Raw genomic sequence first — 25,312 nt, 5'->3', positions numbered from 1 at the left:
AATGGTACCCCCCCAAGAGGCACGGGAGGGAATGGGGGAAGAGTCCAACTGCGCGGCGGGGCGGGGGGGGACGAATGATGGGGGGGGGGGGGAGAGCGCGCATGCGCTGTAAGCGCCGGGGCTGGGAGCGGAGACAAAGGCGCCAACCCCCCCCCCCCCCCCCCCCCCCGCCCCCCGCTTATAACGCGCCCCCATGGCGGCGGGGGCGGCTGCGAGCCCGGGGGGGGGGGCAGAGGAGGGGAGGGGGTTTTAAAGGCTTTAAAAGCGTTAAAATGGAAACCAGGGGGGCTCGGGGGGGAGAGAAGGGTCCGAAGAAGGAGGCTGGGGGGGTGGTGGCGATGGCGGGGGGGCGGAGGGGGGGCGGCAAAAAGAGGGAGGAGGAGGAGGTGGTGGTGAAGGGGGGGGTGTCGGTGAAGATGGCGCTGAGGCGGGCGTACTCCATCAAGGACAAGCTGCGAGCCATCGAGAGGGTGAAGAAGGGCGAGAGGCAGGCGGCGGTGTGCCGGGCTTTCGGGGTGCCGGGGGGGACGTTACGGGGTTGGTTGAAGGACGAAGGGAAACTGAGGTGGTTCCTGGAGCAGCTGGGGGGGGAGGTGGGCACCCAACGCAAGAAGATGAGGTTGGCCAACGAAGAAGAGATCGACCGAGCCGTCTACGCGTGGTTCCTCGCCTTACGGCGGCACGGCGTCCCTCTCTCCGGTCCTCTCATCCAAGCTCAAGCCGAAGCCTTCGCCCGGCAGATTTACGGCCCCGAGTGCACCTTCAAAGCCAGCCACGGTTGGTTTTGGCGGTGGCAGAAGCGCCACGGCATCTCCAGCCAACGCATCTACGGCGAGAACGAGCAGACGCCCACCGTTCCCCCCAAAACGCTACCATCTTCATTCCCATTATCACCAGTTGCCGATACTGGGGGTTACGGGGACGAGCAGATCTACAACGCCAACGTCACCGGGCTCTACTGGAAGCTGCTGCCCCATCAACGCCCGGCTCCTCGCCACCGCGTCACCGTCCTGCTGGCCGCCAACTTGACCGGCGCCCATAAATTGAAGCCTTTGGTGGTTGGAGGCCTCCGCCAACCTCCCAGCCTCCGCCACCACAACCAGGACAAATTCCCCGCTTGTTATCGCTACGGTCCCGAAGCCAGGTTGGGACCGGCTCTACTCCGGGCTTGGTTTTTCGAGGATTTCGTGCCGGGCGTCAAGCGGTACCTGCGGCGGAGCTGCTTGCAGCAGAAGGCGGTGTTGTTGCTCAGCTCCCCGCCACCGCTCAACGGGGGCGGCCACGAGGAGCTCCCCCAGCTGCAGACCCCCGACGGCTCCATCCGTGCCCTATTCCTCTCCAAGAACCCGGCTGGAGGAGGGGGTGGCTCGGCCGGAGGGGGTGGCCGAATCCCGGCCCCGTTGGAGCAAGGGGTGGTGGCCGCCTTCAAGCAACTCTACAAGCGGGAGCTGCTTCGTTTGGCCGTCTCGTGCGGTGGTGGTGGTGGCCCTGTGGATTTCGTGAGGTCCTTTCTCCTCAAGGACATGCTCTACTTGGCCGGCCTCTCTTGGGACCTCATCCCCCCCGGCGCCATCGAGAAATGTTGGCTGCTGGGGTTGCGCGCCGCCTTCGAGCCCCAGCCCGGCGAGGAAGAGCGCGGAGATGGGGTGGAAGGGGAGGAAGGCGGCGGGGATGGCGGGGACGGCAAAGTCTTCAGCGACCTGACCCACTTGGCCGCCTTGGCCTACAAGTGCTTGGCTCCCGAGGAGGTGGCCGACTGGCTGCACTTGGACGACGCGGCCCCGGGTGTCGGGGAGGACGACGGGGACGAGGACGGCGAGGAGGAAAGCTCCGGAGGCTGTAGGGTGGAGGAGGAAGAGGAGGAGGAGGAAGAAATTGCCGGAGATGGGGCTGGTGGAGGGGACATGGGGGCCGGTGGGCTTGGGGAAGGGGGTCCCCCTTTGCTCCCCACGGCCCGGGAAGCCATCAGAGGGTTGGAGACGGCGCTGCGCTGGCTGGAGGGCCAGGACCCGCGGCAAGTGGGGCCGCTGAAGCTGGTGCAGCTCCGTTCCCTCATCAGCACGGCCCAGCGGCTTCACCGCGCCGGCAACCCCGATCCTTAGGGCCGGGATCCCTTCGCCTACCGCCCGCCTCGCCTCCCTGGGGACACCCGCGGGGTTGGGGACACCCCGTTTGTCCCAGCTCCCCTCCGTCGCGGGCAGTCGGGGTTCAGGAGGCTCAAGACGCCCGTGGGTTCCCGTGGCTGAAGAGGGGAGAGTCATATTTTAGGGCTAATGGTTTTGGGGTTTTTTGTTTTGGTCGCAGATTCCATGGGGACAGGGTGGGCGGCGTCCCACGGGGAGATGGGGTGACGGAGAGACCCACGAGGAGCCGGGACCGTGGAGGTAAAGGGGATGGCAACGCCCTTCCCGCTGCCAAAAACGGTTTCCCGCGAAACCGGGGAGATTTGGGGCTGCTTTAGGACAACTTTTGTCGTGCACTGGATTGGGACGGGGACACGGGGACAGCTGCAGATCCCCTGGTGAGGGTCGCTAGCACCAGGACCACAGGTGCCATCATCCCAGCGCCCTCCTAAAACCAAGTTTTGGGGTCCAGGCTCCTGTTTTGCCCTGTGTCTCGTGTGAGATGGGAGCAGGAACAGCTCCCGGAGCTGTCGTGAAATACCGGAGGCATCGGATGTGAATTAAGCCGCTCGTTTCTCGACCTGATTTGGATAAAATTTTAGCCTACTTAGCCGAATTGTTGGAAAAAAAAAAAAGGGGAAAAAAATAAAAATCGAGCTGACGTGCCCCGTGTCAGCAGGCGGGATGGGTGTTTTTTTTTACGTGTCGGGTCTTTGTCTCATGATTTCAGAGTTTCTGGAGATTAAATGGATTTTTATTCCCGCTCGGAGGTTGTCGTTTGTAAATGGTCCCTCGGAGCTGGTGCTCCCAAGAACGGGCAGCTCGGTGCCCAAAACGCTGCGTCTGTCCCCAAAACGCTCCAAGCTGGGGTCAGCCTTTCCTTCCGAGCCCTGTTTCCAAATACAATCCCAAAAACTGAGTCCAAGAATTCATAAAGTGGCCTTTAAAGCCCGTTTTCTCCTCCAGCTGGATGCTCAGCTTCCAAAACCTCGATAACAAGCGGGGATTTTGCGTTTTTGCGTTATTCCCATCCCAAAACGCCCTCAGACGCAGGGTCTGGTTTTTGGGTGCTCCTTGGCGCAGCCAGCTGGACTTGATGAGCCCTCGTGGGGTCATAACTTGAAATATTTGGTGATTTTATGATTCATCCCCCAAAAACCACGTCCCCATCCCTGTTTTAGCACCAGCAGCCACCCCGGCACGCATCCAGCGTGGTGCCACCACCGGGCAGCATTTCTGTGCCACGCGGGTGCCGAAATGCCACAAGATCTCCAAAAATCCTGCCCCGGAGTGGCACAAACCCCGCTGCCGTCCCCTCCCCATGGAAAAAAAGGCCCAAAAAGACCAGAAAAAGCCAAGCCTCGCTCCGTGCCGCCCACATTTATTGGGTCCCAGCCCTGCAGCCACGTGCGCACCTCCCGTCTCCATCCGGGTTCCCCCCAAGGGTTCGAGTGCTCCCTGTAGGGTTTTGCTCCGGGGTCACCCTGGCTGGAGGACGAAAAGCAGCAGCACCTCTGGTCCCTGGCACCAAAGGGGAGGGGACGGAGGCTCCTGTCCCCCCTTAATCCTCTCCCACGTCGCGGGCTCGTTGGGTGGCAGCCTCCACGGCGTTCATGACGGTGGCGCGCAGGGCGCCCTTCTCCAGCTGGTGCAAGCCGTGGATGGTGGTGCCCCCGGGCGTGCAAACGTCCCCCCGCAGCTTGGCCGGGTGCTCCCCGCTCTCCAGCAGCATTTTCGCCGCCCCCTGAGGGTGCACGGAGCAAAAAAAGGGGTCGTTCCCACCTCCCAACCTCCGTTTCGCTCGGGGGGCGCGCGGCGTCCTCCCGTTTTCCCCGTTTTTTTTGGGGAACGAGGTGCTGAAGCCCCCCCGCCACGGCTTTGATCCCAAAAGGGGAAACTGAGGCAGGAGGCAAGGCAGCTCCTCCTCCGATCTGCCACCCCGTTGGCGATGCCGCGTTTATCCCGGGTTGAAACCCAGCCCTGACTCTCCCCTCGTGGCCTCGTGGCACCCGATGCTGCGTGGGGACCGCTCACGTCCCTCTCAGCCCTATTTCCAGCCCCATTTATTCCTCGCTGCCCCAAAATTTTGGCTCCGGGAGGAGGCGGTGACATTAAAAACTCGCACCAAGCCTGGACGGTGCCGCAGAATCGGGGCACCACGGGGAGAAAAGGGACGTGGGGAGCCCCCAAAACGCCGACCCCGACTCACCAGCAGCGTTTGGGCCGCGATCCTACTGGCCAAGCCCCCCGGCATCCCCATTTTCACGGCCCCCTCGGCCAGGGCTTCGGCAAAGAGGTAGACCTGGGGAAGGGGAAACAGAGAAGGGGAGAAAAAAAGAAGAAAAAGGGACCCCAAAGATAAGAGAAGTGGGGTCTCCGTGCGCTTTTGGGGGGTCTCCGGCACCGCCGTGCGCTTTTGGGGTGCGCGGCGCTTACGTAGGCGACCCCGCTGCCGCTGAGGCCGGTGTGGGTGTTGATGTAGGATTCGGGCACCTCCTCGCAGAGCCCGCAGGAATTGAGGAGGTTTTGGAGGAGGGCGGCGTCCTCGTCGCTGGCCCCCTCGCCCCGGGCGAACACCATGGCCCCCGCTTGCACCACGCACGGGAGGTTGGGCATGAGCCGCAGAACCTTGGTGCCGGCGGGGAGGAGCTGGGGGTGAGATGGGTTTAGGGTGGTTTTTTGGGGTTTGGGTTTAGGGTTTTTTTTTTGGGGGGGTTTGGAGATGTTGGGTGTTGGCCACGGGGGGTGGAGGGGGAGGGAGGTGGTGGTGGGATGGGGATGGGGGAGTGGGGATGGGTGAAAGGTGGGGGGGGGGGAGGGAAGGGGAGGGAAAAAGGGGGAAAGGGGGAAAAGGGGAGGAGGGGAAAAAGGGGAAAAAGGGAGGAGGGGGGAAAAAGGAGGAGGGGAAAAAGGGAAAAAAAGGGAGGAGGGGAAAAAGGGAAAAAGGGAAAAAGGGAAAAAAGGGAGGAGGGGAAAAAGGGAAAAAAGGAGGAGGGGAAAAGGGGGAAAAGGAGAGGAGAAAAGGGGGAAAGGGAGGAGGGGGGAAAGGGGAAAAGGGAGGAGGGGAAAAAGGGAAAAAAAGGGAAAAAGGGAAAAAAAGGAGGAGGGGAAAAGGGGAAAAAAAGGGGAAAAGGGAAAAAAAGGAGGAGGGGAAAAGGGGGAAAAGGGAGGAGGGGGAAAAGGGGAAAAAAGGGGGAAAGGGGAAAAGGGGAAAAGGGAGGAGGGGAAAAAGGGAAAAAAAGGGAAAAAGGGAGGAGGGGAAACAGGGAAACAGGGAGGAGGGGGAAAAGGGGGAAAAGGGGGAAAAGGGGGAAAAGGGGGAAAAGGGGGAAAAGGGGGAAAAGGGGGAAAAGGGGGAAAAGGGGGAAAAGGGGGAAAAGGGGGAAAAGGGGGAAAAGGGGGAAAAGGGGGAAAAGGGGGAAAAGGGGGAAAAGGGGGAAAAAGGGAGGAGGGGATAAAGGGGAAAAAGGGAAAGAGGGAAAAAGGGAAAAAAGGGAGGAGGGGAAACAGGGAAACAGGGAGGAGGGGGAAAAGGGGAAAAAGGGAAAGAGGAGAAAAGGGGGAAAAGGGGGAAAAGGGGGAAAAGGGGGAAAAGGGGGAAAAGGGGGAAAAGGGGGAAAAGGGGGAAAAGGGGGAAAAGGGGGAAAAGGGGGAAAAGGGGGAAAAGGGGAGGAGGGGGAAAAGGGGAAAAAAGGGAGGAGGGGATAAAGGGGAAAAAGGGAAAGAGGGAAAAAGGGAAAAAAGGGAGGAGGGGAAACAGGGAAACAGGGAGGAGGGGGAAAAGGGGAAAAAGGGAAAGAGGAGAAAAGGGGGAAAAGGGGGAAAAGGGGGAAAAGGGGGAAAAGGGGGAAAAGGGGGAAAAGGGGGAAAAGGGGGAAAAGGGGGAACAGGGAGGAGAGGGGAAAAGGGGGGAAAGGGGGGGAAGGGGGGGAAAGGAGAGGGGAAAAGGGAAAAGGGAGGAGGGGGGAAAAGGGGGAAAAAAGGGGAGGAAAAAGGGGAGGAAAAAGGGGAGGAAAAAGGGGAGGAAAAAGGGGAGGAAAAAGGGGAGGAAAAAGGGGAGGAGAAAAGAAAGAAACAAAAATAGAGAAAAAAGGGAGGAGGAAAAAGGAGGAGGAAAACGGATGGAGGAGGAAACCGGAGAAAAGCAAAAAAAAAAAGGAGGGGAAAAAAAAAGAGGAGGAAAAAGGAAAAGAGGAGGAGGAGGAGGAGGAGGAAGGGGCTGTGGGGGTGCCCTCACCCTCTGCAGCTTCTGGAGGCTGACGCCGGCCGCCAGGGAGACGATGAGGTGCTGGGGTCCCACGGCCGGCCGGATCTCCTGCAGGACCCCCGGCAGGATATGGGGTTTGGTGGCCAGGAAGACCAGGGTGCTCTCCTGCAGCACCTCCAGGTTGCAGTGCGTGGTCCTACAGCCCAAATCCTACAAAGCCGAGCGTCACAGCAGCCCCAAAACCCCGCAGCGTCCCCCTCCCCGTCCTCCCATCCCCATTTGGGGACCCCCCCACCCACCCCCTAATTTCACCCCGATCCCTCCAAGGATGAGACGAAGCTTTGCAAAGGGGGGAAAGGGTGCCCTAAAACCGTGACCCCAATGCGCCCCCGTGGCCCCACTCACCCGCCAGGCGTCCAGGTTCCTATCCGAGGGGGCGCTGGCCAGGATGCTGCTGGCTGGCACCTTCCCTTGGGGGGACACGGGGATTTGGGGTGGCCCCACAGCAGTGGGGACAGCCCTAGGTCCTCATGTCCCCATGTCCCCATGTCCCCATATCCTCATATTCCAATGTCCCGAGGTCCCCATGCCCTCACCTCCCTAGGTCCTCATGTCCCCATGTCCCTAAATCCCAGTGTCCCCAACTCCCCGTGTCCCAATGTCCCCCACACCCCTAGGTCCGCGCATCCCCATATCCCAATGTCCCCATGTCCCTAAGTCCCCATGTCCCCATGATCCCATATCCCAATGTCCCCATGTCCCCACACCCCTACGTCCCCATGTCCCCATACCCCCACATCCCAATGTCCCCAGGTCCCCATGCCCCAATGTCCCCCACATCCCAGGGTCCCCATGTCCCAGGGTCCCCACATCCTCAAGTCCCAATGTCCCCAGGACCCCACATCCCAATGTCCCCCACATCCCTATGTCCCTAAATCCCAATGTCCCCACATCCCCAGGTCCTCATGTCCCAATGTCCCCACACCCTAATGTCCCCACACCCCCACATCCCAATGTCCCCACGTCCCCATGTCCCTAGGTCCCCACGTTCCTAAGTCCAAATGTCCCCACATCCCCAAGTCCCAATGTCCCCAGGACCCCACATCCCAAGGTCCCCATGTCCCAGGGTCCCTACGTTCCAAGGTCCCCATGTCCCCACGCCCCCATGTCCCCCACATCCCTAGGTCCCCACGTCCCCATGTCCCTAAATCCCAATTTCCCCACATCCCGGGGTCCCCACGTCCCCAGGTCCTCATGTGCCAATGTCCCCACGTCCCAATGTCCCCACACCCCCACATCCCAATGTCCCCACATCCCAATGTCCCCACGTCCCCACGTTCCAATATCCCCATGCCCCAATGTCCCCCACATCCCAATGTCCCCACGATCCCACATCCCAGGGTCCCCATGTCCCAATGTCCCCAGGACCCCACATCCCAAGGTCCCCATGTCCCAGGGTCCCCACATCCCCATGTCCCCACATCCCAATGTCCCCACGTCCCCATGTCCCTGCGCCCCCAATCCCTGCGCCCCCAAGTCCCTGCGCCCCCAATCCCTGCGCCCCCACATCCCCGCGCTCCCCACGCCCCCAAAAATCGCCCTCACCACCCCCCCCCACATTTCCGGGCCACCCCGGGGGAGGTGACAACGTTGTCCCCAAGCCCCCCCCGTGCCCCCCCACCGTGTCCCCAGCCCCCTACCTGCCCTCAGCAGCCCCCTGGCCATGCCCCCCGCCATGCGCCCTGCGCCCACGAAGCCCACCCGCAGCTCCGGCGCCTCCATCCCGGCCCCCCCCCCACTCCGTGGACACCCCCCCCGACCCCTCCCCCGCCTCCCCATTGGTCAATCTCCCCCCTCCCCCCCCCCTCTGATTGGTGGATGGGGCCGTAAGAGGCGGGACTTGGAGGTGGGGGGGGGCCCTGGGGTGTGCGCAGCTGCGGGTGCGCCACGTGGAGGGGGGCGCAAAATTGGGGACCCCCTTTCCCGGGGGGGGGGGGGGGGGGGTGGTGGTGGTGGTGGTGGGGAGGGGCTGACCCCAACCCTATGGGTGGGGGAGTCCCTAACCCTGCCCTATAAGCTTATGGGGTGCTGGGGGGCCCCCCCTTTTTGGGGAGGGCCCCCCCCCTTCTTGGGGAGGGGGCCCTCATGTCCCCATGCCCTGCTATAGGGGCAGGGACCCCTGGGGGAGCTGTCGTCGGGGAGGGGGTCCCCACGTTGGGGAGGGAGCCCCACTTGCCCGCCCTCCCCAGGATTTGGGGAGGGGGCTGCCCTAGCTTTTTGGGTGCCCCCCCTTTATTTTTTATGCTGCAGGACCCCCCCCCCCCCACCATGCTGCCCCCCCGTTGCTGCTGGGCTCTGCTCCTCCTCTGCGCCCCCGCTTTTGGGGGGGGGCTGCTGGGCTGGCTGGGTTTCGGCACCCCTCCCCAGGAAGGGACCCCCCCAGGACCACCACCGAGCCCTCCCCCGGGACCACCGAGCCCCCCCCACGTCCCCTTCGAGATGACGACGGGCGACGAGCGCTTCCAAGCCGAGGGGGCGCAGTGGGAGCTGTCCCCCCTGGACGCCTGCCACCGCCAGGTGTGGCCACGGGGGTCCCCTTGGGTGGGAAATGGGGGGGGCACAGGGGGTCCCCCCACTTTGGGGAGCCACCCTAGGGTGCTTTAGGGAAAAGTGCTGCCCCCCCCCGTGGCACTTTTAGGGTGAGGGCGAAACTCTGGGGTTATCTTTGGCTTTGCTTCTTGATCGCCACCCTAAAAAACACCTGGGGCGCACCGGGAGCACCCATGGGTGCCAGGTCCTGGTGACACCGGTGTCCCGGTGACACCGGTGTCCCCGCCACCAGGTCGTGGCACGGCTCCGCTCGTCCTGCGCCGACCTGAGCGAGGAGGAGGTGGCCAAACTGGGGGTGGCCCTGTTCAACTGCCAGGCCAGCGCCGAGGGCCGCCGCACCTACCCCTGCACCCCGGAGATGGTAAGGGGGCGGCGAGCCCCAATTCCCCCCCAAACACCCCCTTTAAAATCCTATAGCGGCGCCCAACCCCGCAGCAAGCAGCCTGAGCTGCTCCCCACCTGCTCTGCCTGATTTCTTACCCTCATTTTGGGGTAAAAAAGTCTTTATCCCATTGCCTGTGATGCCATATTTGTGCTCCGTCCTTGCGCACTGCTGAAATTTCCCCTCCTAAAAAAAAATAAATGGTGCTTGGGGTGGCTCCTGGAGTCCACGCTGCTCCTTGTGGCATCCCCTCTCCCTCAACTGAGCGCTTTTGGAGGGGGATTTGACTCCGGAGGGCTCCTTTTGGGGACGAAAAAGGGGTTGGGGGGTGACGCCAGTGCCCTCGTGGTGCCACCCCCAGTCGCTGGCGAGCTGCACGGCCCCCATGGACCCCGACACCTGGAGCGCCTACCAAATCGTCTCCAACCGTGCCCGTGCCGTCTGCTACGCCGCCCGGCAGCTGGAATTTCGGCGCCGCGCCGAGCACGCCGTGGCCGCCTTGGCCGCCGCCGCCTCCGACCAGCTCCACGCCGCGCGGGCCCTCAAGGTGCGCGGCGGGGTCGGATACGGGGTGGGTGGCCGCGGTGCCGCTGCCTCACCCCTTGTGTGTCCTCCCCGTGCGCAGGAGAGGCACGAGGAGCTCCGGGAGAGGATGGCCGAGGGGCTGCGGCGGGCGCTGAGCGGGCAGAAGGTGCTGGAGGAGCAGCAGGAGCGGCTCGCGGGCGAGCAGGGCAGGATGGAGGTTGCCATCCGCCGCGCGTTGCGGCACCGGGCGCTGGAGGAGCGGCTCCTCGACGGCGCACGGCGCCGGGTGGCCCGGCTCGTGGAGGGCATGGCACGCAGCGTGGGTAAGAGTTGGTGGCCTCCAGGTGGGTGGTGACACGTCCCCGTTTGCACCCCGTGTGGATTGAGGTGCCTTTTTTCGCCCAGGGGACATCAGCAGGAGGTTGGCCACGCGGGACCGGGGGCTGCGGGACGGGCAGCGAGCCATCCTGGCCGACCTCCGGCGCCTGCAGGAAAGAGCTCGGGACGTCTCCGCACATCTAGGTTTGAGCTTGGCGACCCCAAATCCCCGGTTTTTAATCCCTTTGGGGTGCCCTCGTTATCTTTTTTGATGGCTCACCCCATCCTCGGTGCGCAGAGAGCGACCTGGCCTCGCTGCTGGCCCAGCGGAGCCGCGCGGCGAGCTCCTTCGAGGAGGTGGCGGGGACGTTGCAACGCCTCAACCGGAGCCTGGGACTGGTGCTGGCGGCCGCCGAGGGCGTGAGGAAGGTGCAGAAGGGACTGGAGAGCCACCTGGAGAGCTTCCACGCCGCCCTCGCTCGGCTCGGTGAGCGGGGCGAGGGGTGGAGAGGTGCCGGGTGCCTTCTTTTGGGTGCCGGGTGCCTTCTTTTGGGTGCCGACGCTGGGATCTTCTCCAAATCCCTTAGGGTTGAGCCCCGGGGCCGTCCCCACCTGCGTCCTGCACGGTTCCTATTTCCTTCTGCTGGCCCTTCTGCTGGCCTTCCTCCAGGTGCCCGCGCCGCCCCGCGCCCTCCTCCTCCTCCTCGTCCTCTCCAGCGCCCTCGGCGAGCTCCGCGGCGCTGAGCCCATCGGTTTCCCAGCCCTCACCGCTCTCCTGGCCCTGGCTGTGGCAGGTGGGATGGGTTTTGGGGTCGGATTTGGGGACGTGGGTTGAGCACGCAGCGGGGTTGAGCCGCCCTAGGGTGCTGCAGCCCATTTGGGGATGGGCTGGGGGTGCTTGGCCCTCTCCCACCCTCATTTCCCTGCAGGGCACTGGGTGCTGGCGGCTGCCCTCCGATTTGCTCGGCGGATATCCCACCGGGCTGAGCCTCGCCGTCACCTCACCTCCACCCCAGAAAGGTATGGGGCGGGGGGAGAGGGGCACAGCACCCTTGGGTGCTCCTCGGATCCAGCTGAAGGAGCAGAGGTCCTGGTAGGGGGGTGGGCTGTGGGTACCCGAGGGCGTCTTGGTGGGCTTCCCGTGACCTCGGGCACCTCGTCCTGGTGGGTGGTTGGAGAAGGGACCCCCCCATGGGGAGTGGGGTCGAGGAACGGGGCGGGGAGGTGACGGAGCTCGAGGTTTTCCCCCCCTTTTCCTTCCCAGGGATTGCAAAATGGGATTGCTGCAGGAGGAGCTGGCCAGGATGGAGATGAGCTGCCTGCAAGGTGAGGGCTGGGGGGGCTCTAAAAACCCCACGGTGCCCTTGTGCCACCCCGTGGTGACCCCATAACCCCGGGACACCGCTGGGAGCCCATCACCACCCCCAATGCCTCTTGCAGAGCCCTCGTTCCTGGAGCAGCCCCCGGGGATGGTTGGGGACCCCCACGCAGCAGGGAGGACGTCGCTGGTCCCCGAAAAAAAGGGGCTGAGCTCGGTCCCTTCGCCTGGGCACCCCATCCCCAGGAGGAGCCCGTATGGGGTAAGCCCATATGGGGTAGCTGTGGGATATGGGAAATATGGAAAAAATTGTGGGATATGGGGGATAAAGGGACATCTGCAGCACCAGGGATCGTCTCTGTGCCCTAATAAACCTTTTCCTCCCTCGGCCAGGTGATTTTGGAGCCAGGTTTTGGAGCTGGGCAGCGCCGGGAACCCAAACCCTACAACCCGAGCCAGTCCTTGGCCAGCAGCACCGCGTGAGTACTGCCTGAGAGGGGACATCTCAGACTCCGGGGATGCTTTTGGGGGACTGGGAGCCTTTTTGGGGCCGTGGTGCTGATGGTTTTTTTTTTTCCCCCCCTTCCCAGGTCCTCGCTGACCCCACGGACCCCGTGCCGGGGGCTCACCAGGGCCGGGCAGCGGTGTCGGAAGAGAGCTGTCCCCGGGCAGGATTTCTGCCACGTCCACATGGATGGGTCCCCACGCCTCTGACCCCCCAAAATGGGGCTTTTTAACCCAGTTTTGGCTCATTTTGGCAGCTGGAGAACACTGAGCTGTGCTCAGCACCCTATGGGTGCCCCCTTGGTGCGGGTATGGGATTCCTGGGCTCCCCCTTCAGCCCCGTGGGGTGGATACTCCTCATCCCCCCATTTTTATGCTATTTGTACATATTTTAATAAATGCCAGTTTTATTTATAGCTATTTATTTTCCCTATTCTGGCTCCTTTCCCCCATAAGAGTCACTGGGAGCTATGGGGCTGTCCCCACCCCGTTGCGCTTCCCCCATGCGCCACCCCACTCCTGTGCTGCAGGAACAGCCCCCATCAGCTTTATTACAGCCTAATTACACGTAATTAGCAGCAGCTAATTAGCAGCAGCTTCCAGCCTCTGCCCTGGGGGAGGAACACAGCCAACGGGTGGCTGCTACTGCCCCATTTGGGGTCCACCAGCACTTTTGGGGTCCCCCTACCCAAGCACGAGGTCTTTTCCTTCGGCTTTTCTACCTAAAATGCTACTTTTTGATTATTTTTTTTCCACTCTTCCCCGCTCACCCTCAAGCCTAACCAGCACCCTGGTCCCCCTCTGGCTTTGGAAATGTCACCGTCACCCCCCCAAAAACCCCGTCCCCTGCCCCAGCAGGGGACAACCCTGAGTGGAAGAGGATGCCGAGAGCGCCGCTCCCTCACTTCCTCGCGCTGCCGTAGTTGGCGCTGAACCAGGCGCACGTCTCCTGCACGGCTGGGGATGGAGAGGAGAGAGGATTTTGGGGATGGGGGCGCAACGGGGTGGCCGTACCCTTACCCTGAATGGGGCTGCGTGCGCCCCATTTTTTTTTTTTTTTCTCACCTTGTTTAAAGGGGGTGAACTGGAAGCCGGGGAGGTAGCGCCGGAGCTTGGCGTTGCTGGCTGTCTTCTTGAACTGCCCGTCCGCCTTGGTGGTGTCAAACTTGGGGGGGTTAAGGGGGAAAAAAAAAAAAGGGGGGGGAAATTTGGAGGCTAGCGGGGTTTAGGTTGCGCTCTGTGCCCCCCTCCATCCCGGTTGGGGATGCGCCGGGCACGGCTTTGCCCCCGTGTCTGTGTTTTGGGGGGGCTCCGCTGTGACCCCACAATCCCTGGTGGGATGTGGGGGGGCTCTGCTGCGACCCCACAGTCCCTGGTGGGATTTGGGGTGCCCCCGTTTGCCCTAAAGGATACGATGAGCTCTCCTTTGAAGTCCATGGCCTCCACGATGGCATCCGCCGCCTCCTTGATGGAGACCTCATCCTCTTCGCCCACTGGGGAGAACGGGGAAAACTGAGGCTTTTTTTTTAATTATTATTTTTATTTTTATTATTTTTTTTTCCCCTTTCCTTCTCACCTGACAAGATGATGGGCTCCACCTCCTCGTATTCCCGCAGCACCCAAAGGAAGAGCCGGGCCAAATCCTGATGAGAGGAGTTGAGTTGTTGGGTTTTTAGGGGGGTGGCTGCTCCCCAAGCCCCGGGACAACCCAGGAGGGCTCAGCCTGGGTTGAAATCCAAGCCCCACACCTACCAGAGAGTAAATAAACTGCCTCCGGGGCTTGCCTGTGCCCCAAACGGTCAAAGCAGAGCCCGATTCTGCAGGAGAACAGAGAGAGCATCCATCGGTACCATACCTCCCAAAAAATATAAAAAAACAACCCCCAAAAATGCCCTAAAACGCTCACGTTTGGCCAGGTACACCTTGTGGATGAGCCCCGGCAGCACGTGGCCGTCCTCGATGTTGAAGTTGTCGTGGGGCCCGAAGATGTTGGTGGGGATGACGGCGGTGAAGCGGCAGCCGTGCTGCTCGAAATAACCCCTGGGAGGGGAGAATGTGGGGTGAGGGGGCTCGTGGTGCCATCCCATAAAGCAATCCTTGGGGTTTTCCCAGGGCTAGCGAGGCGAATCCCCCTAAAATCCCCCTGGCAGCTCTGGTTGCCCAGCTCAGGTGTCTCCCCAGCCCCATTAAGCAGCCCTGGAGGTTTCCCCTGCCCCGATATTTTATAGGATGCTCACAGCCCTCCGGCACCAGGGTGGGTCTCCTGTGGCCCCGCACCTATTCTGGACGTCGATCATCCTCTTGGCGTAGGAGTAGCCGAAGTTGGAGCTGTGGGGTGGCCCGTTGTGGATCTGGGGGCGAGAGAGCAGAGAAAACCCAGTGGGAATTCAGCAGCCACCTCCTGCCTCACCCCACGGGAGCCGTGTGGGGTCAGAAACTCAGTGCAATTTTGGATGTGGGGAGCTGGGGTGGGTTTTGACCCCGCTGCACGCCTCGGAGAAGCCAAAAATGCTCCACGGAGAGGTTTTACCCATGGATGGGCTGGATAAAAAGGGTGGGGATTGGCAAAACGGTGCCAGGACCTGGCTCTATCCCCACGTGGGGAGGGGGACGGAGACCCTCACCATGGTCTCGTCGATGGGGTACGTCGTTTTGTCCGGGAAGATGCAGGTGGAGAGGCAGGAGACCACCTTCTGCACCCCGCACTCGTAGGCCGAGTGCAGGACGTTGTCGTTGATGTGGACGTTTCTCCTCTGGGGACAGAGAGAGAGAGAAATTTGGCATCCTCAGCGGGTGGAGCTGGAGGGGGGACCCCAAAACCCTGCACCCTACAGGGTGCAGATTAAAACCAGAGCAGATGTTTCGGCTCCAGGATGGAGCAAAATGGGTCTTGGGGTGGGCAGGGTGTCGCAGGACCCCAACGCTGCGTGCTCACCCAGAAATCCAGGTTGCAGCGGATGTTTTTGAAGAGGCCCCCGACCATGGCCGCCAGGTGGACGACGTGGGTGGGTTTGTGCTTCTCGAAGAGGGCTTTGGTCTCCGCGGCGCTCCTGGTGGGACGAAATCGCGGGGTTTGGGACAAAAAGGAGCACGGTGGGGTGGGGGGGGGTCACCCAAACTCACGTTAGGTCGGCGTCCTTGGAGGACACGAAGAGCCACTCCTCGTCCGGCCGCCCCTCTCCATCTGCCACCACCTTCTGGATGGCTCTGCCCACCAAACCGGTGCCACCCGTCACCAGGATGCGCTTGGACTTCGGCCCCGCCGCCTCCGTCATGGCCACAGCCCTGTGCCACGGGGGGGGGGAAGAAGGAGAGGGAAAGGGGGGGAGCTAAGGCAGAGCCACCTTATGGGGTCCCATTTGGGGCCACCGTGGTGGTCCCGAGCCTGGCACCGGTGCAGCTGGTGGGCTTCTTTCTTTTGCCTTCGAGCTGCTCCAGCCAGAAGAGGCAGAAAGGAAAACGAAAGCGGTGTGCCTGGCGGTGACGCTCCCGGGGGGGGCAGAAACTCGTCAGCTGCAGTCGTTAATTAATGGGAACGGGGTGGCGGCCCGCGGGCTGGCGTGCAGGTGGCCACGGGACACGGCCACACGGTGCCACGCGGCACCGGGATGGCACGGCTTCCCGGAAACAGCTGCGCCCCCCCCCCCCCCCCCACCTTGCACCCTAAAACGTGGGGATGCGACCCCCCCACCGCACCCCAAATCCCAGGGCTGCACACCCACACCTCCCTGTGCGCCCCAAATCCCAGAGCTGCACCCCAAACCCCCCCAACACACACCCTGCACCCCCCAATCCTACTGTTGCCCCTCCCCACGGCCCCCCCAGCACCCCAAATCCCATGCAGCCCCCCCAGGAGCTGCCCCATTCTGTGTAGGGGGCTCAGGCCCCACACCCCCCTTAGGGTCTTTCCCCTCCCTGCTCTCCCCCCAACCCCAGGGGTGCCCCCACTCCTCTGGCACCACCACAGACAGGGGTCTCCCCCCCTCGACCCCCTAAAGGGGGGTGCCCTCTGCTCCCCCCCCCCCAAAACTTGACGTGGGGGGATCCCCCACCTGTGCCCCCTCCCTATTTCAGACGATCCCACCCCACCCCGTGCTGGGAGCGACCCCCATCACCACCCCACCCCCGGCACCCCCATTCCCCAAGCCCACCCTGGGCGCGGGGGTGGGGGGGGGGGAAGGCGGAGAGCTCCCCAACCCCGGGTACCCCCACCTCGGGGGATTTCCCCCCCCCCTGTTATAGGGCTCCCCACCTGCCTCGGGCACGGCTCGGCTCAGCCCAGCCGCGCTTCCTTGGCCGTCACCGGGCGCCACCGCTCGGCTCCTCGGGAAATGGAGTCCAAGCAGCGGGGGCGGGCACCGAGGCGGGGTGAGGGGGGGGGGGCGGGGAGGGGGGGTGGTGGTGGCATCGGTGACACTCGGCTGTGCAAGAGGGGACAGGTTGGGGACCGGCATCGCGGCTCCTTGCTTGCTGGAGAGCTTTGCGCACGGGAGCGCAAATGCGTAAATGCGCATTTTACGCGCGGGCACGCTCCCGCGGAGCGGCACTCGCACGGGCGTGAGCGCGCACACGCGCGTGGCAGCTCACACGCGTGTGCACGCCCTCATACACACCTGCATACGCACGCGTGTGCGCGCCCGCACGCGTGTGCGCGCTCCCCAGGGGCACTGCCCAGGGGACCCCCCCAAGGCAACGCGGGGTGCCCTGACCACTCCCCCTCTCCCAAAGGCACCAGAAGGTTTTGGGGTAACTCAAGCTGAAGGTTTTAGGGGAACCTCAGCCCCCCCTGCAGGTCTCGCCCCCAGGACCCTAGGAAAGAGCCCCAAATTTGCTCTTCTGCTTGCCCTGAAGCTCTCAGCGTTCAGATTGCACCCGGGGGGTGGCCCCGGCTTGGAGCTGGCACCCCAGCTGGGGGTGCTGGGCAAAGCCCCCCCCGCCAGAAGATTGGGATCCGGTGGGAGCATCATTATGGGGGGGGCACGAGCAGCGCCCCAATTCCTCCTCCTGGGCTTTCCATCAGGCAGCGGTGCAGGGGAAAGGGGTGCGCAGCCTCCATCCCCTCCTCCCCAAAGCAAGGGCTCACCCAGCCCTTAAAAAAGGATTTTAACGAGCACCTTTAATGCACTGAAGCGGAGATTAAAACCCAGCAGGGCTTTCTGGTGGGCGGGGGAAGGTTTTAAAGCCCCTCCAAGCTGGCTCGTCCTTTGGGATTTCTGCTAAGCGAAGAATGGGACGTTGAAGAACGGGACTAAGGGACACCCAGCCAGGATTTCCCGCTTCTCTTCCAAAGACGTGGTCCCCTTATGGAGGAGTAGTAAAATATCTCAGCTTTTTACTCCTTTTCTCCCTCTTTCTTTCTACTGGGGGTCTGGTGGCTCCACAGACAGGCATTTATGGGGAAAAGGGGCCACACCGCTTGTCCCTGAGCCTTCACAGAGTGGGACTTTTGGGGATTAGCCCCTCGCCTTGCTCAGAGCAGCCCCCAGGGCTTTCCCAACTCCAACATCCCCCTCCTGGGAGCCACTCCAGCCCCGCTGCTCTTTCCCCCATGAAACACGCCGGCTGATTTTACACCTGGAGCCCGTGAAGAGGCACAGAGGGTTGAAGCTGCCTCGTTTGCCCTGCAAACCTCTTTCATCCTCCAGCAGACGCCAAGAAGAAACGTCATCCCGGTGTTTTCTGCGCGGCCCCCCCCTCCACCTGCCCCAGCCCAAGGCAGGGGGATGAATCGCAGCCGCCCCACATCCAGCTGCATCCACGCTTCCAGCTCGCCGCAGCCGGTGGCTTGCGGTAAAATTCGCCGAGCCAGGGAAATGCAAAAAAAAAAAAGGCCAGGGAAGGCTCTCCAGGTGCCTGTGGGTGGAGAACGGCTTCCTGCCGTACCCCGAGGCCTTCGGAGAGTTAATCACGGGTAACTCCTGTTCCTGCCAAGGCATTGCCACGTGCAGCTGGAGCTGCAGTCCGGCGCCTGGACCGCTGAGCCGCCCGCCGCCTCGCCGCCTTCCTGGGCGACCGCGGCGCTGGATTTGGGCATTGGCAGCGCTGGAAGCGATGTTAGGGCAAGGAAAGGGAAGATCACAGGGTGAGGTGTAAACGTGCACTGACCGCACGGGATGGGGGCAGGCTCTCTTGCTTCTGAAACCTGGGCTTTTGGTATAATCTAGCAAAATCTGTCGAGTATGGAAGCGTGGAGAAGACCCCGTAGCTCAAGCGGAGAGGTCTCCAGGGTGGCACAACCCGGAGACCTCGCAGCAGCCAGGGGAAAGCTTGGGTGGCTTCGTCAGATCCAGCATTTCTGCAACGAAGCTTCCTCGTGGGTGACCTATTTCTCTCCAACTGGTCTGGTTTCGGCTCCAGCCCTTCTCTGCCCTCCCCGTTCCACCCAGGGAAGCGGGGAAGACGGAGCCGAGCCGCCCAGATGCTGCCCACCCCAGGGTGGGAGCCAGCTCGAAGCGATGATTCAAGGAACAACGGCCACGGCTTGCCCCAAACCCAACCCCCCACCCTCCGTCCTTGCTCTTGCTAATGATGGGAGGTTTCTCTGCACATGAAATACGAAGCAATCGCAATTCAAATGAAGCCTTTCTGGCCTTGGGTATAAATAAAAGGTATAAATCTGGCTCCTGGCTTGTGGGGAGCGGCTGCTGGTGCGTTAATGCCCTCGCCACCGCTTCGCCTTTGGCCCCGCCGTGTCCAGTCCTCCCGAGGGAGACGAGGGAAAGACCCCGTGTGGCTGCAAGCTGCGGCCACTCTGCGACGAGTTTTGGGCCAGCTGAGAGTCACAACGCGAGTCAGACACTGGGAGAGGTGCCACCCGCTCCACCTGTAGCTCAGGAGGGTGAAGGTGGACCTGCTCCGGCAGGTTTCTCCTGCTGCCTGCCTGGCTTGGGGTCTCCTAAGGATGAGGTACAGCAAATATCCAGGCTGGGCAGGGAAAAGCCAAGGCGACCTCGTCTCTGGCTCCCCTGGGGGCTGCTGGCACGAGGGTGGATGGGAGGGAAGCATGCGCCGGTCCATCCGTGCTGCCAGGAGGTGGGGGATCTGGGTGGAGGACAACGTGGCTGTGAGCCTCCTCCCAAGCGCTCCCTGAACCCGTCTGAGCTGACTGTGCCCGAAACGAGCAGCTCTGGAGCAAGTTTGGGCTCAGACGGCCTCTGAAGCATGAGGCAGACATCCCGCTGGGCCTGGCTGCTCAGGCATGTCGCCGGGCTGCGGAGAGACGAGATCGGCACCCGTTCCAGTCCAAGGGTTGACGTCGAACTGGCAGAACTCCAAGGAGAACAACTCTCTCGTAAGAGCAGGTAATAAGATTTATATATATATATTTTTTTTCCTTGTATTGAATAGAGATAAGTGGAAGATGAACTGAAACAAACCCCTCAAGGCCAACGAGGCACGTCTCCAGGGGAGATGAGCTATCTGCACTAAATCACGGCATGAAAACGCCAAGCAGATCCAAGCCCATTCCTCCTCTCTTTGCCTGGCTCCGAGGCAGGTGATGCTTGGTTTTGATTTCGGGGAAGGCCTTTGTTCCCAGCAAAAGCTTCGTCTTTGAAATGAGGCCGACTGCAGCTGTGTGCCGAACTCTCCAGCGCTCTGGACTCCAGCTGCTGCGGAGAGGTTCTCTAAATTTGCTTTTGATGAATATTTCAGTGCTGCCAATAGCCCCGGAGACTGCGAGTCTCACCCCAGAGCTCACCTGTTTTGCAGGAGCCTTCCTGCACGGCAGGAATTACAGAGAGCAAAAACTGAAAATAAAAAATAAAAATAAAAATAAATAATAATAATAATTAAAAAAACAGAAATGAGAAGAAAAAGTGAATGGCAACGGTGATGGGCAACTGGAGGAGGAGGGAGGTGGTGGTATTTAAAGACCAGTGTTTGAGTACCCAACATGGGAAGGTGGCACAAGGGAAAGTGCCTTCTTCTCTCATGACTAGAGGGCCCATATTTTTTGTTTTTACCGATTTCATACTGCTCATCCTGTTTTTCTTAGCTATCCTCCTTATTTTGGGACCGTGGGTCCTTCCCCTTATCTTCTTAACGTACTCCCCACTGCTATGCTGCCCAGTCACTCTTGAATATGAAATGTTAGTGGAATTTTTCACTGCAAAAACACATTCCGCTGCAAAAACACCACTTTGTTTCTCACACTTGGGGTCCCCTACACAGGTGGCCCAGGGACCTTGCAGGAGTCAGGTTGGTGGCCTGATGGTCACCTGGGCATCCCCCCAAAACAGATCATTTGGTGACCCTGTAGCAAGAAGTGACCAAGGCCTGAGGACTCCCGTGTAGGCAGAATGGGAACCACACGGTGGGGTGGGTGGTGGAACGAGGACCCTCTGCTTGGTCAGCTGAGGACTCCATGGCAAGGGGGTGGTGACATGGGCACCTTGCATGGCTTTAGCAGTTGTTTGGCGGGCAGTTTGGTGAAGATTATGTCCTTATTTTACGGGGAGGTGTTGCTTGTGGGGTCCTGGCGGGCACTTTCTGGAAGCTTCCAGAAGCTTCTGCAGGTGCTGGGGCTGCCAGGTGCCCTATGACTGGCAGGCTCTGGTTTTTAGGTGCCTGCTGGGGCTGTGAGTGCCCAGCTCTGCTGAGGGCAGAGGCTGGTGGCATTGCTCGAGGAGGAATGCAAGCCACAGGAATGGCAGCCCAATGAGTGATGGCCTTTGTGGTCTCTTGGGGGGGGTTGAGTGTCATGGGGTGAGGCCATTTCTCTGTCTTTGCTGAGCCTGGAGTGGGATTGGATAGAATAGTTTGGGTGGGAGGGACCTTCAACGATTATCCAGTCCAACTGCCTATCCACTTCTGGGGTAAACAAAAGTTAAAGTTAAAGACATGGACCTATTGTAGCAGGTTCAGAGGAGGGACACAAAAGTGAAGAGAAGGCTAAAACACCTCTTAAAAACTGAGAGAATTGTGTTCCCACAGAAGAGGGCTTTGGGGAGATCTCATTGTGGCCTTTAAGTATTAAAGGAAGCCTATAAGAAAGATGGAAAAGAGCTTTCTACCAGGAATCTTTCTACCAGAAATCTACCATTTCAATAATGATAGCACAAAACGTAACGGTTTTCAAAAAGGAGGACGGATTTAGATTAGCTATTAGGAAGACATAATTTACTGTGAGGGTGGTGAGACACTGGAAGGGGTTGCCCACAGAAGCTGTGGAAGTGTTCAAGGTCAGGAGAGTGGAGCCAGGCTCTTCTCGGTGACACCCAGTGATAGGACAAGGGGCAATGGGTGTAAGCTGGAACAAAGGAGGTTCCGCTTAAATATGAGACAAAAATTTTTTACGGTGAGGGTGACAACACTGGAAGAGGCTGCCCAGGGGGGTTGTGGAGTCTCCTTCTCTGGAGACTTTTCAAAACCCACCTGGACGTGTTCCTGTGTGACATGATTTAGGTTTTCCTGCTCAGGTAGGGGGATTGGACTAAATGATCTTTCAAGGTCCCTTCCAATCTCTAATATTCTGTGATTCTGTGAAAAAGCAATGTTGTTGGTACCACTGTGAGAGCATTTAACTGAACTTCCCCTGCGGCACATGGAGAGGCCATGACGGTAATTGTTGAGTGATCTCCCTGCCCTTATCTCAATATTTGAGCGTTTTTCATCATATTTTCGTCCCCTTTCCCTTTGAGGAGAGGGAGTGAGAAAACAGTTGTGGTGGAGCTCGGCTGCCCACCTGAGTAAAACCACCACAACAGAGGATTAGTTTTTGGGTCCTCATCCTTGGAGATATTGAGAACCCAACTTCACGTGGTCAGAACAGACTTAAGTATGTTGTGGGAGTCCACTCTTCTCCTGCGCTTGATGTAAGTGTGGCAGAGGCTTATGAGGTCTATTATGAATCACAATAGACGTTAATGTGACCCTTCCTTGACCAGCAAATCCATGACCAAAAAGAAAGGCGGGTACCTCCTTAAAACATGTGCCTATTGAAATCATTCATGGGAAAATGATGTATCACATCAGAGTCGAAAAAGAGTTTGACTACATGACAATCACGTTAACTTATAAATACAGTGGCCAGAGAAAAATGTGGTAGAGTATATTTTTCCCCAACTCTGCTATGATTCATGATTAACTAATGTTACATCAGTCCTGAAACTCAGCTGCCCAGCTGGGTGAAACCACAACAGCCCATTTCTGTGCTTCTCTGGATTGTGCCATGACAGAAATAGCCATGGTAGTGGAGCTGATGACCCAGTGCATCAGGGACGGCACAAAGGAGCATCCACAATCCACGAGGACTCTCGCACCATACGTGTGGTATCCATGTGAGGGACAACTCTGTTAAATAATACTGGCCTCAATAGAGACCCCAAAGGGACACCACTCCTCCCTCGTGTCCACGTGGACACCGAGCTGTTGAGCGCAACTCTGGAGATCTGACCATGCAGGCAATTCCTTATCTGCTGAGTGGCCCATCATGTCTTTCCATGGTAGTGAGAAGGAGCTATGTAAGAGCGTTGTCCAAACACTTCTTGAACACCAAGAGGCTTGGGCCCTGATGGCCACTTGAGCCCTGCTTTTTGTTCTTGTTGGGTGAAGTTGGAAGAGCGTTGGGAGAAGAAAGCAAGAGGAGGCATCTGAGAATATGGGATGCAGATTGATTTTATTGAGGAAAACATGAAACAGAGCGAGCGTCAAGGTGCACATTCTGAGGTGCCTGGAGGGCGACCACCAGCCTATGTCCCTTGCGTAGAGCAGATTTTCCCAGAGACCCAAGGTCTCCCTACTCCATGGTAGGAGCAGCCCCAGAAGGTTTCCCGAGGGATTGTGCTAGTGAGCAAGGCATTGCAGCAGAGAGTAGCGGCCATAGGTGGTGGTGCTATGGAAAGGAGAAAGAGGACAAAAGAAGGAGGTATGTTGGCCATGATTCCTGACAGCATGGGCTGGCCCCTTCCTTCCTTGCTGGCTTTCTTGTGCCATGGAATGAGCTATGGCTGGTGAGCCCGTGTGCCATGAGTGGCACAGAGGAGCGTCCTCAGCCTGAGAGCTGGCGGGCACGGTGTTGGAGGCTGCTGTCAGGGGTGTTGGCGTGGGTCCTTAGCAGGGGTAGCAGGCTCTTCTGCCAGAGAAGCAGCCCAGGCCTCCGAAGCCATAGCCCCCAAAGCCATAGCCTCCAAGGCCAAAGCCTCCAAGGCCAAAGCCTCCGAAGCCGCCTCCAGAGATGGGCACTCCCTGGGCGCTGAGGTTGCTGCCCACGGCAGCTGATGCGGAGGATCCAACGGCGGTGTTCTGGGGGAAGGAGCTGAGGATGGGTCCTGGCAGGGTGACCAGCACGGCAGGAGGCTGGATGACGACGCGGGAGTCCTCGCACTGCCTGACACAGGGCTCGTTGCAGCTGTTAGCCAGCGGGGTGGGTCCGCAGGGGTTGCAGAGGTTGTAGCAGGACATGGCTGTGGTTTGGAGAGTGCCTGGAAGAGAGGGTGTTGGGAAGGCGGAGAGTGTTAGGCGTGTGTGGAGCGGTGCTGGGGGAGGCCAAGGGAGTGGGGAGGCCTGTGTGTGTGGGGAGCATGGCTTTGGGGAGGCGGAAAGGTTGCTGAGGCTGGGGGCAGAGGGCGTGTGGAGAGATGGGTCGGATGGGGCGGGCGAAGGTTGGGAGCGGGGTTCAGGCTCACCTTGTTGGTCGCAGGGGAGAAGGCGTCAGGTGAAGTGTGTGAGGGTGCGAGGAGCAGGGCCGGCTTTTATGCTGGTCCTTGAGTGCCTGGGGGCAAGAGAGCCTTTGCGCACAACAGCATTTTGCAAGAGCCGCTCTTGTATACAAAAGCCTGGCAAGTAATGAGGTGGGATGTGCTGTTCTTCCCGCAACTCTACCTTTTCATTTCCTCCTGTTTTCCTCCTGATGAGTTGTCCATTCCAAATCTGGTGATTCCTTTGGAATGAAAAAATTAGAAGTTCAAATATATATTGTCTCAAATGTTTATTGTCTGACCAAAACGTGCCTTGTGTTTAGTAAGGAGTAGTATCAGTCACTTCTAGTCCTCAGGAACCGCTTACAAATCCTGTGATATTCAACAATTAATTGAAAATGGCCTCACAGAGACATGAGGGAGCTCTATCAGTATTCATGGATGCAAAATTTTTGGTTTCCACCTGAGCTGAGGAAGTATTCTATCCCTCCTAAATACCCGTGTCAACAAGACCCAGACCCATGTCAACTGCAAGACAGTCACGTTCCTTGACCAGCTAGCAGTGCTGTGTTTGATGTATCCCAGGACGTGGTTTGCTGTTTTGGCTACAAGGGCACACGGTTGACTCATCTTGCTGTCAACTAGAAGCCCCAGATCCCATTCCACAGGGCACCTCTCCAGCTCTCTCATCTCCCATTCTGTACGTATTGCCAGGGTGCCCTGTACCAAGTGCCAAATATGACGCGCAGTCTTCTTCAACTTCATGTCTTCGGTGGTTGCACAGCCCTGTGGTCTATCAGGATCTCTCTCGACAACATTGAGGGAGACAACAGCAACTCCTTATTTCCTGTCATCAGCAAACTTACTTAGTATCCATTTGAGTCTTATATCCAGATGATTTACAGAAACATCAAAGAGAACCGGGTCCAAAATGAAGACCTGGTGAACCCCACTAGTGACTGGCTTCAGGCCTCATATAACCCCATTTACTACAACCCTTTGAACTTGACCAGTCAGCCAACAGTCCACCAACTGTTTTATGTATTTATATACCTACATGCCAAACATTTTGTCCCGGAGGATGTTGTGAGAAACAGTATCAAAAGGTTTGCTAAAATCCAAAGAAATTGCATGTACTGCCTTCCTTTGGTCAATTAGATGGGTAACCTTGTCGTAATAGGAAGTGGCTGTACCTCATGCCCACTGTATGCAGGAAGCCCCTCTTGACAATGAAGCCGCAACCACACCACATGAGAGCAGCACCATGAGCTCACTGAAAACACCGCTCCTCTCCTATGCTTGGGTCACGTCTTCTGCCCGCCCTGACATGCACCTTCAAGAGCAATCCCTTGGCCTCTAATAATTACTTTCACGCGAAAGGTGCAACCATTGCCAAATAGATGTCCTCAAGAGGAGGACGTGAAAATTGAGTGTTGCAGGATCAAAAACATGACCCACCTCATTACTTTCCAAGCTTTGACATGTAAGAGCAGGTCAAGCCAAATGCTGTCATGCGCAAAGGCTCTCTCGCCCCGCGGGCACACAAGGACCAGCATAAAAGCCGGCCCTGTGCCTCGCACCCTCAAACACTCTTCCTGAAGCCTTCTCCTCTGCGAACAACAAGGTGAGCCCGAACCCTGATTCCCTCCTTTACCCACCCCACTAGGCCTATCTCTCCACTTGCCC

At 59.5% G+C, this 25,312-nt stretch overlaps 4 protein-coding genes and 2 long non-coding RNA genes across 9 annotated transcripts; 3 read left to right on the top strand and 3 right to left on the bottom strand.

The window, feature by feature from the left end:
* Nucleotides 1–323: 323 nt before the first annotated feature.
* On the top strand, nucleotides 324–2,241 carry TIGD5 (tigger transposable element derived 5). Its single transcript, XM_027452797.3, has one exon. The coding sequence runs from the start codon at nucleotides 339–341 to the stop codon at nucleotides 2,100–2,102; it is 1,764 nt and encodes a 587-aa protein (XP_027308598.2). The 5' UTR covers nucleotides 324–338; the 3' UTR covers nucleotides 2,103–2,241.
* A 1,247-nt stretch (nucleotides 2,242–3,488) lies between these two features.
* On the bottom strand, nucleotides 3,489–8,156 carry PYCR3 (pyrroline-5-carboxylate reductase 3). 2 transcript variants are annotated; one of them, XM_038175145.2, is made up of 6 exons: nucleotides 8,031–8,156; nucleotides 6,736–6,800; nucleotides 6,361–6,540; nucleotides 4,560–4,772; nucleotides 4,333–4,425; nucleotides 3,489–3,867 (listed from the first exon to the last, which is right to left on the bottom strand). In XM_038175145.2, the coding sequence occupies exons 1-6, from the start codon at nucleotides 8,110–8,112 to the stop codon at nucleotides 3,685–3,687; spliced, it is 816 nt and encodes a 271-aa protein (XP_038031073.2). In that variant the 5' UTR covers nucleotides 8,113–8,156; the 3' UTR covers nucleotides 3,489–3,684. The 2 variants fall into 2 exon arrangements, with proteins under 2 accessions (XP_038031073.2, XP_038031075.2); XM_038175147.2 differs by having other exon boundaries at nucleotides 6,361–6,438.
* A 166-nt stretch (nucleotides 8,157–8,322) lies between these two features.
* On the top strand, nucleotides 8,323–12,407 carry LOC101791804 (protein brambleberry). The gene is made up of 12 exons (XR_005263673.2): nucleotides 8,323–8,907; nucleotides 9,173–9,301; nucleotides 9,684–9,869; nucleotides 9,948–10,170; nucleotides 10,253–10,369; nucleotides 10,464–10,652; nucleotides 10,753–10,959; nucleotides 11,095–11,185; nucleotides 11,430–11,491; nucleotides 11,606–11,745; nucleotides 11,877–11,962; nucleotides 12,074–12,407. It is a non-coding gene; the product is annotated as a protein brambleberry (long non-coding RNA).
* Nucleotides 12,375–16,358, bottom strand: GFUS (GDP-L-fucose synthase). 3 transcript variants are annotated; one of them, XM_038175311.2, is made up of 11 exons: nucleotides 16,240–16,358; nucleotides 15,111–15,272; nucleotides 14,923–15,037; nucleotides 14,612–14,740; nucleotides 14,265–14,338; nucleotides 13,894–14,027; nucleotides 13,740–13,804; nucleotides 13,564–13,630; nucleotides 13,401–13,480; nucleotides 13,053–13,152; nucleotides 12,375–12,944 (listed from the first exon to the last, which is right to left on the bottom strand). In XM_038175311.2, the coding sequence occupies exons 2-11, from the start codon at nucleotides 15,260–15,262 to the stop codon at nucleotides 12,889–12,891; spliced, it is 972 nt and encodes a 323-aa protein (XP_038031239.2). In that variant the 5' UTR covers nucleotides 15,263–15,272; nucleotides 16,240–16,358; the 3' UTR covers nucleotides 12,375–12,888. The 3 variants fall into 3 exon arrangements, with proteins under 3 accessions (XP_038031239.2, XP_071890347.1, XP_071890348.1); XM_072034246.1 differs by having other exon boundaries at nucleotides 16,244–16,321; XM_072034247.1 differs by lacking the exon at nucleotides 16,240–16,358 and adding an exon at nucleotides 16,139–16,192.
* A 2,266-nt stretch (nucleotides 16,359–18,624) lies between these two features.
* Nucleotides 18,625–22,818, top strand: LOC140001798 (uncharacterized). The gene is made up of 2 exons (XR_011807315.1): nucleotides 18,625–18,893; nucleotides 19,335–22,818. It is a non-coding gene; the product is annotated as an uncharacterized lncRNA (long non-coding RNA).
* On the bottom strand, nucleotides 22,589–23,767 carry LOC119716185 (feather beta keratin-like). The gene is made up of 2 exons (XM_072034242.1): nucleotides 23,615–23,767; nucleotides 22,589–23,410 (listed from the first exon to the last, which is right to left on the bottom strand). The coding sequence occupies exon 2, from the start codon at nucleotides 23,388–23,390 to the stop codon at nucleotides 23,040–23,042; it is 351 nt and encodes a 116-aa protein (XP_071890343.1). The 5' UTR covers nucleotides 23,391–23,410; nucleotides 23,615–23,767; the 3' UTR covers nucleotides 22,589–23,039.
* Nucleotides 23,768–25,312: the final 1,545 nt, after the last annotated feature.

This window comes from Anas platyrhynchos, chromosome 2, assembly GCF_047663525.1.
Source record: "Anas platyrhynchos isolate ZD024472 breed Pekin duck chromosome 2, IASCAAS_PekinDuck_T2T, whole genome shotgun sequence".
Taxonomy (NCBI): Eukaryota; Metazoa; Chordata; class Aves; order Anseriformes; family Anatidae; genus Anas; species Anas platyrhynchos.
Note: the sequence above shows the minus strand (reverse complement) of the source record. Positions and strands in the feature narration are given on the sequence as shown.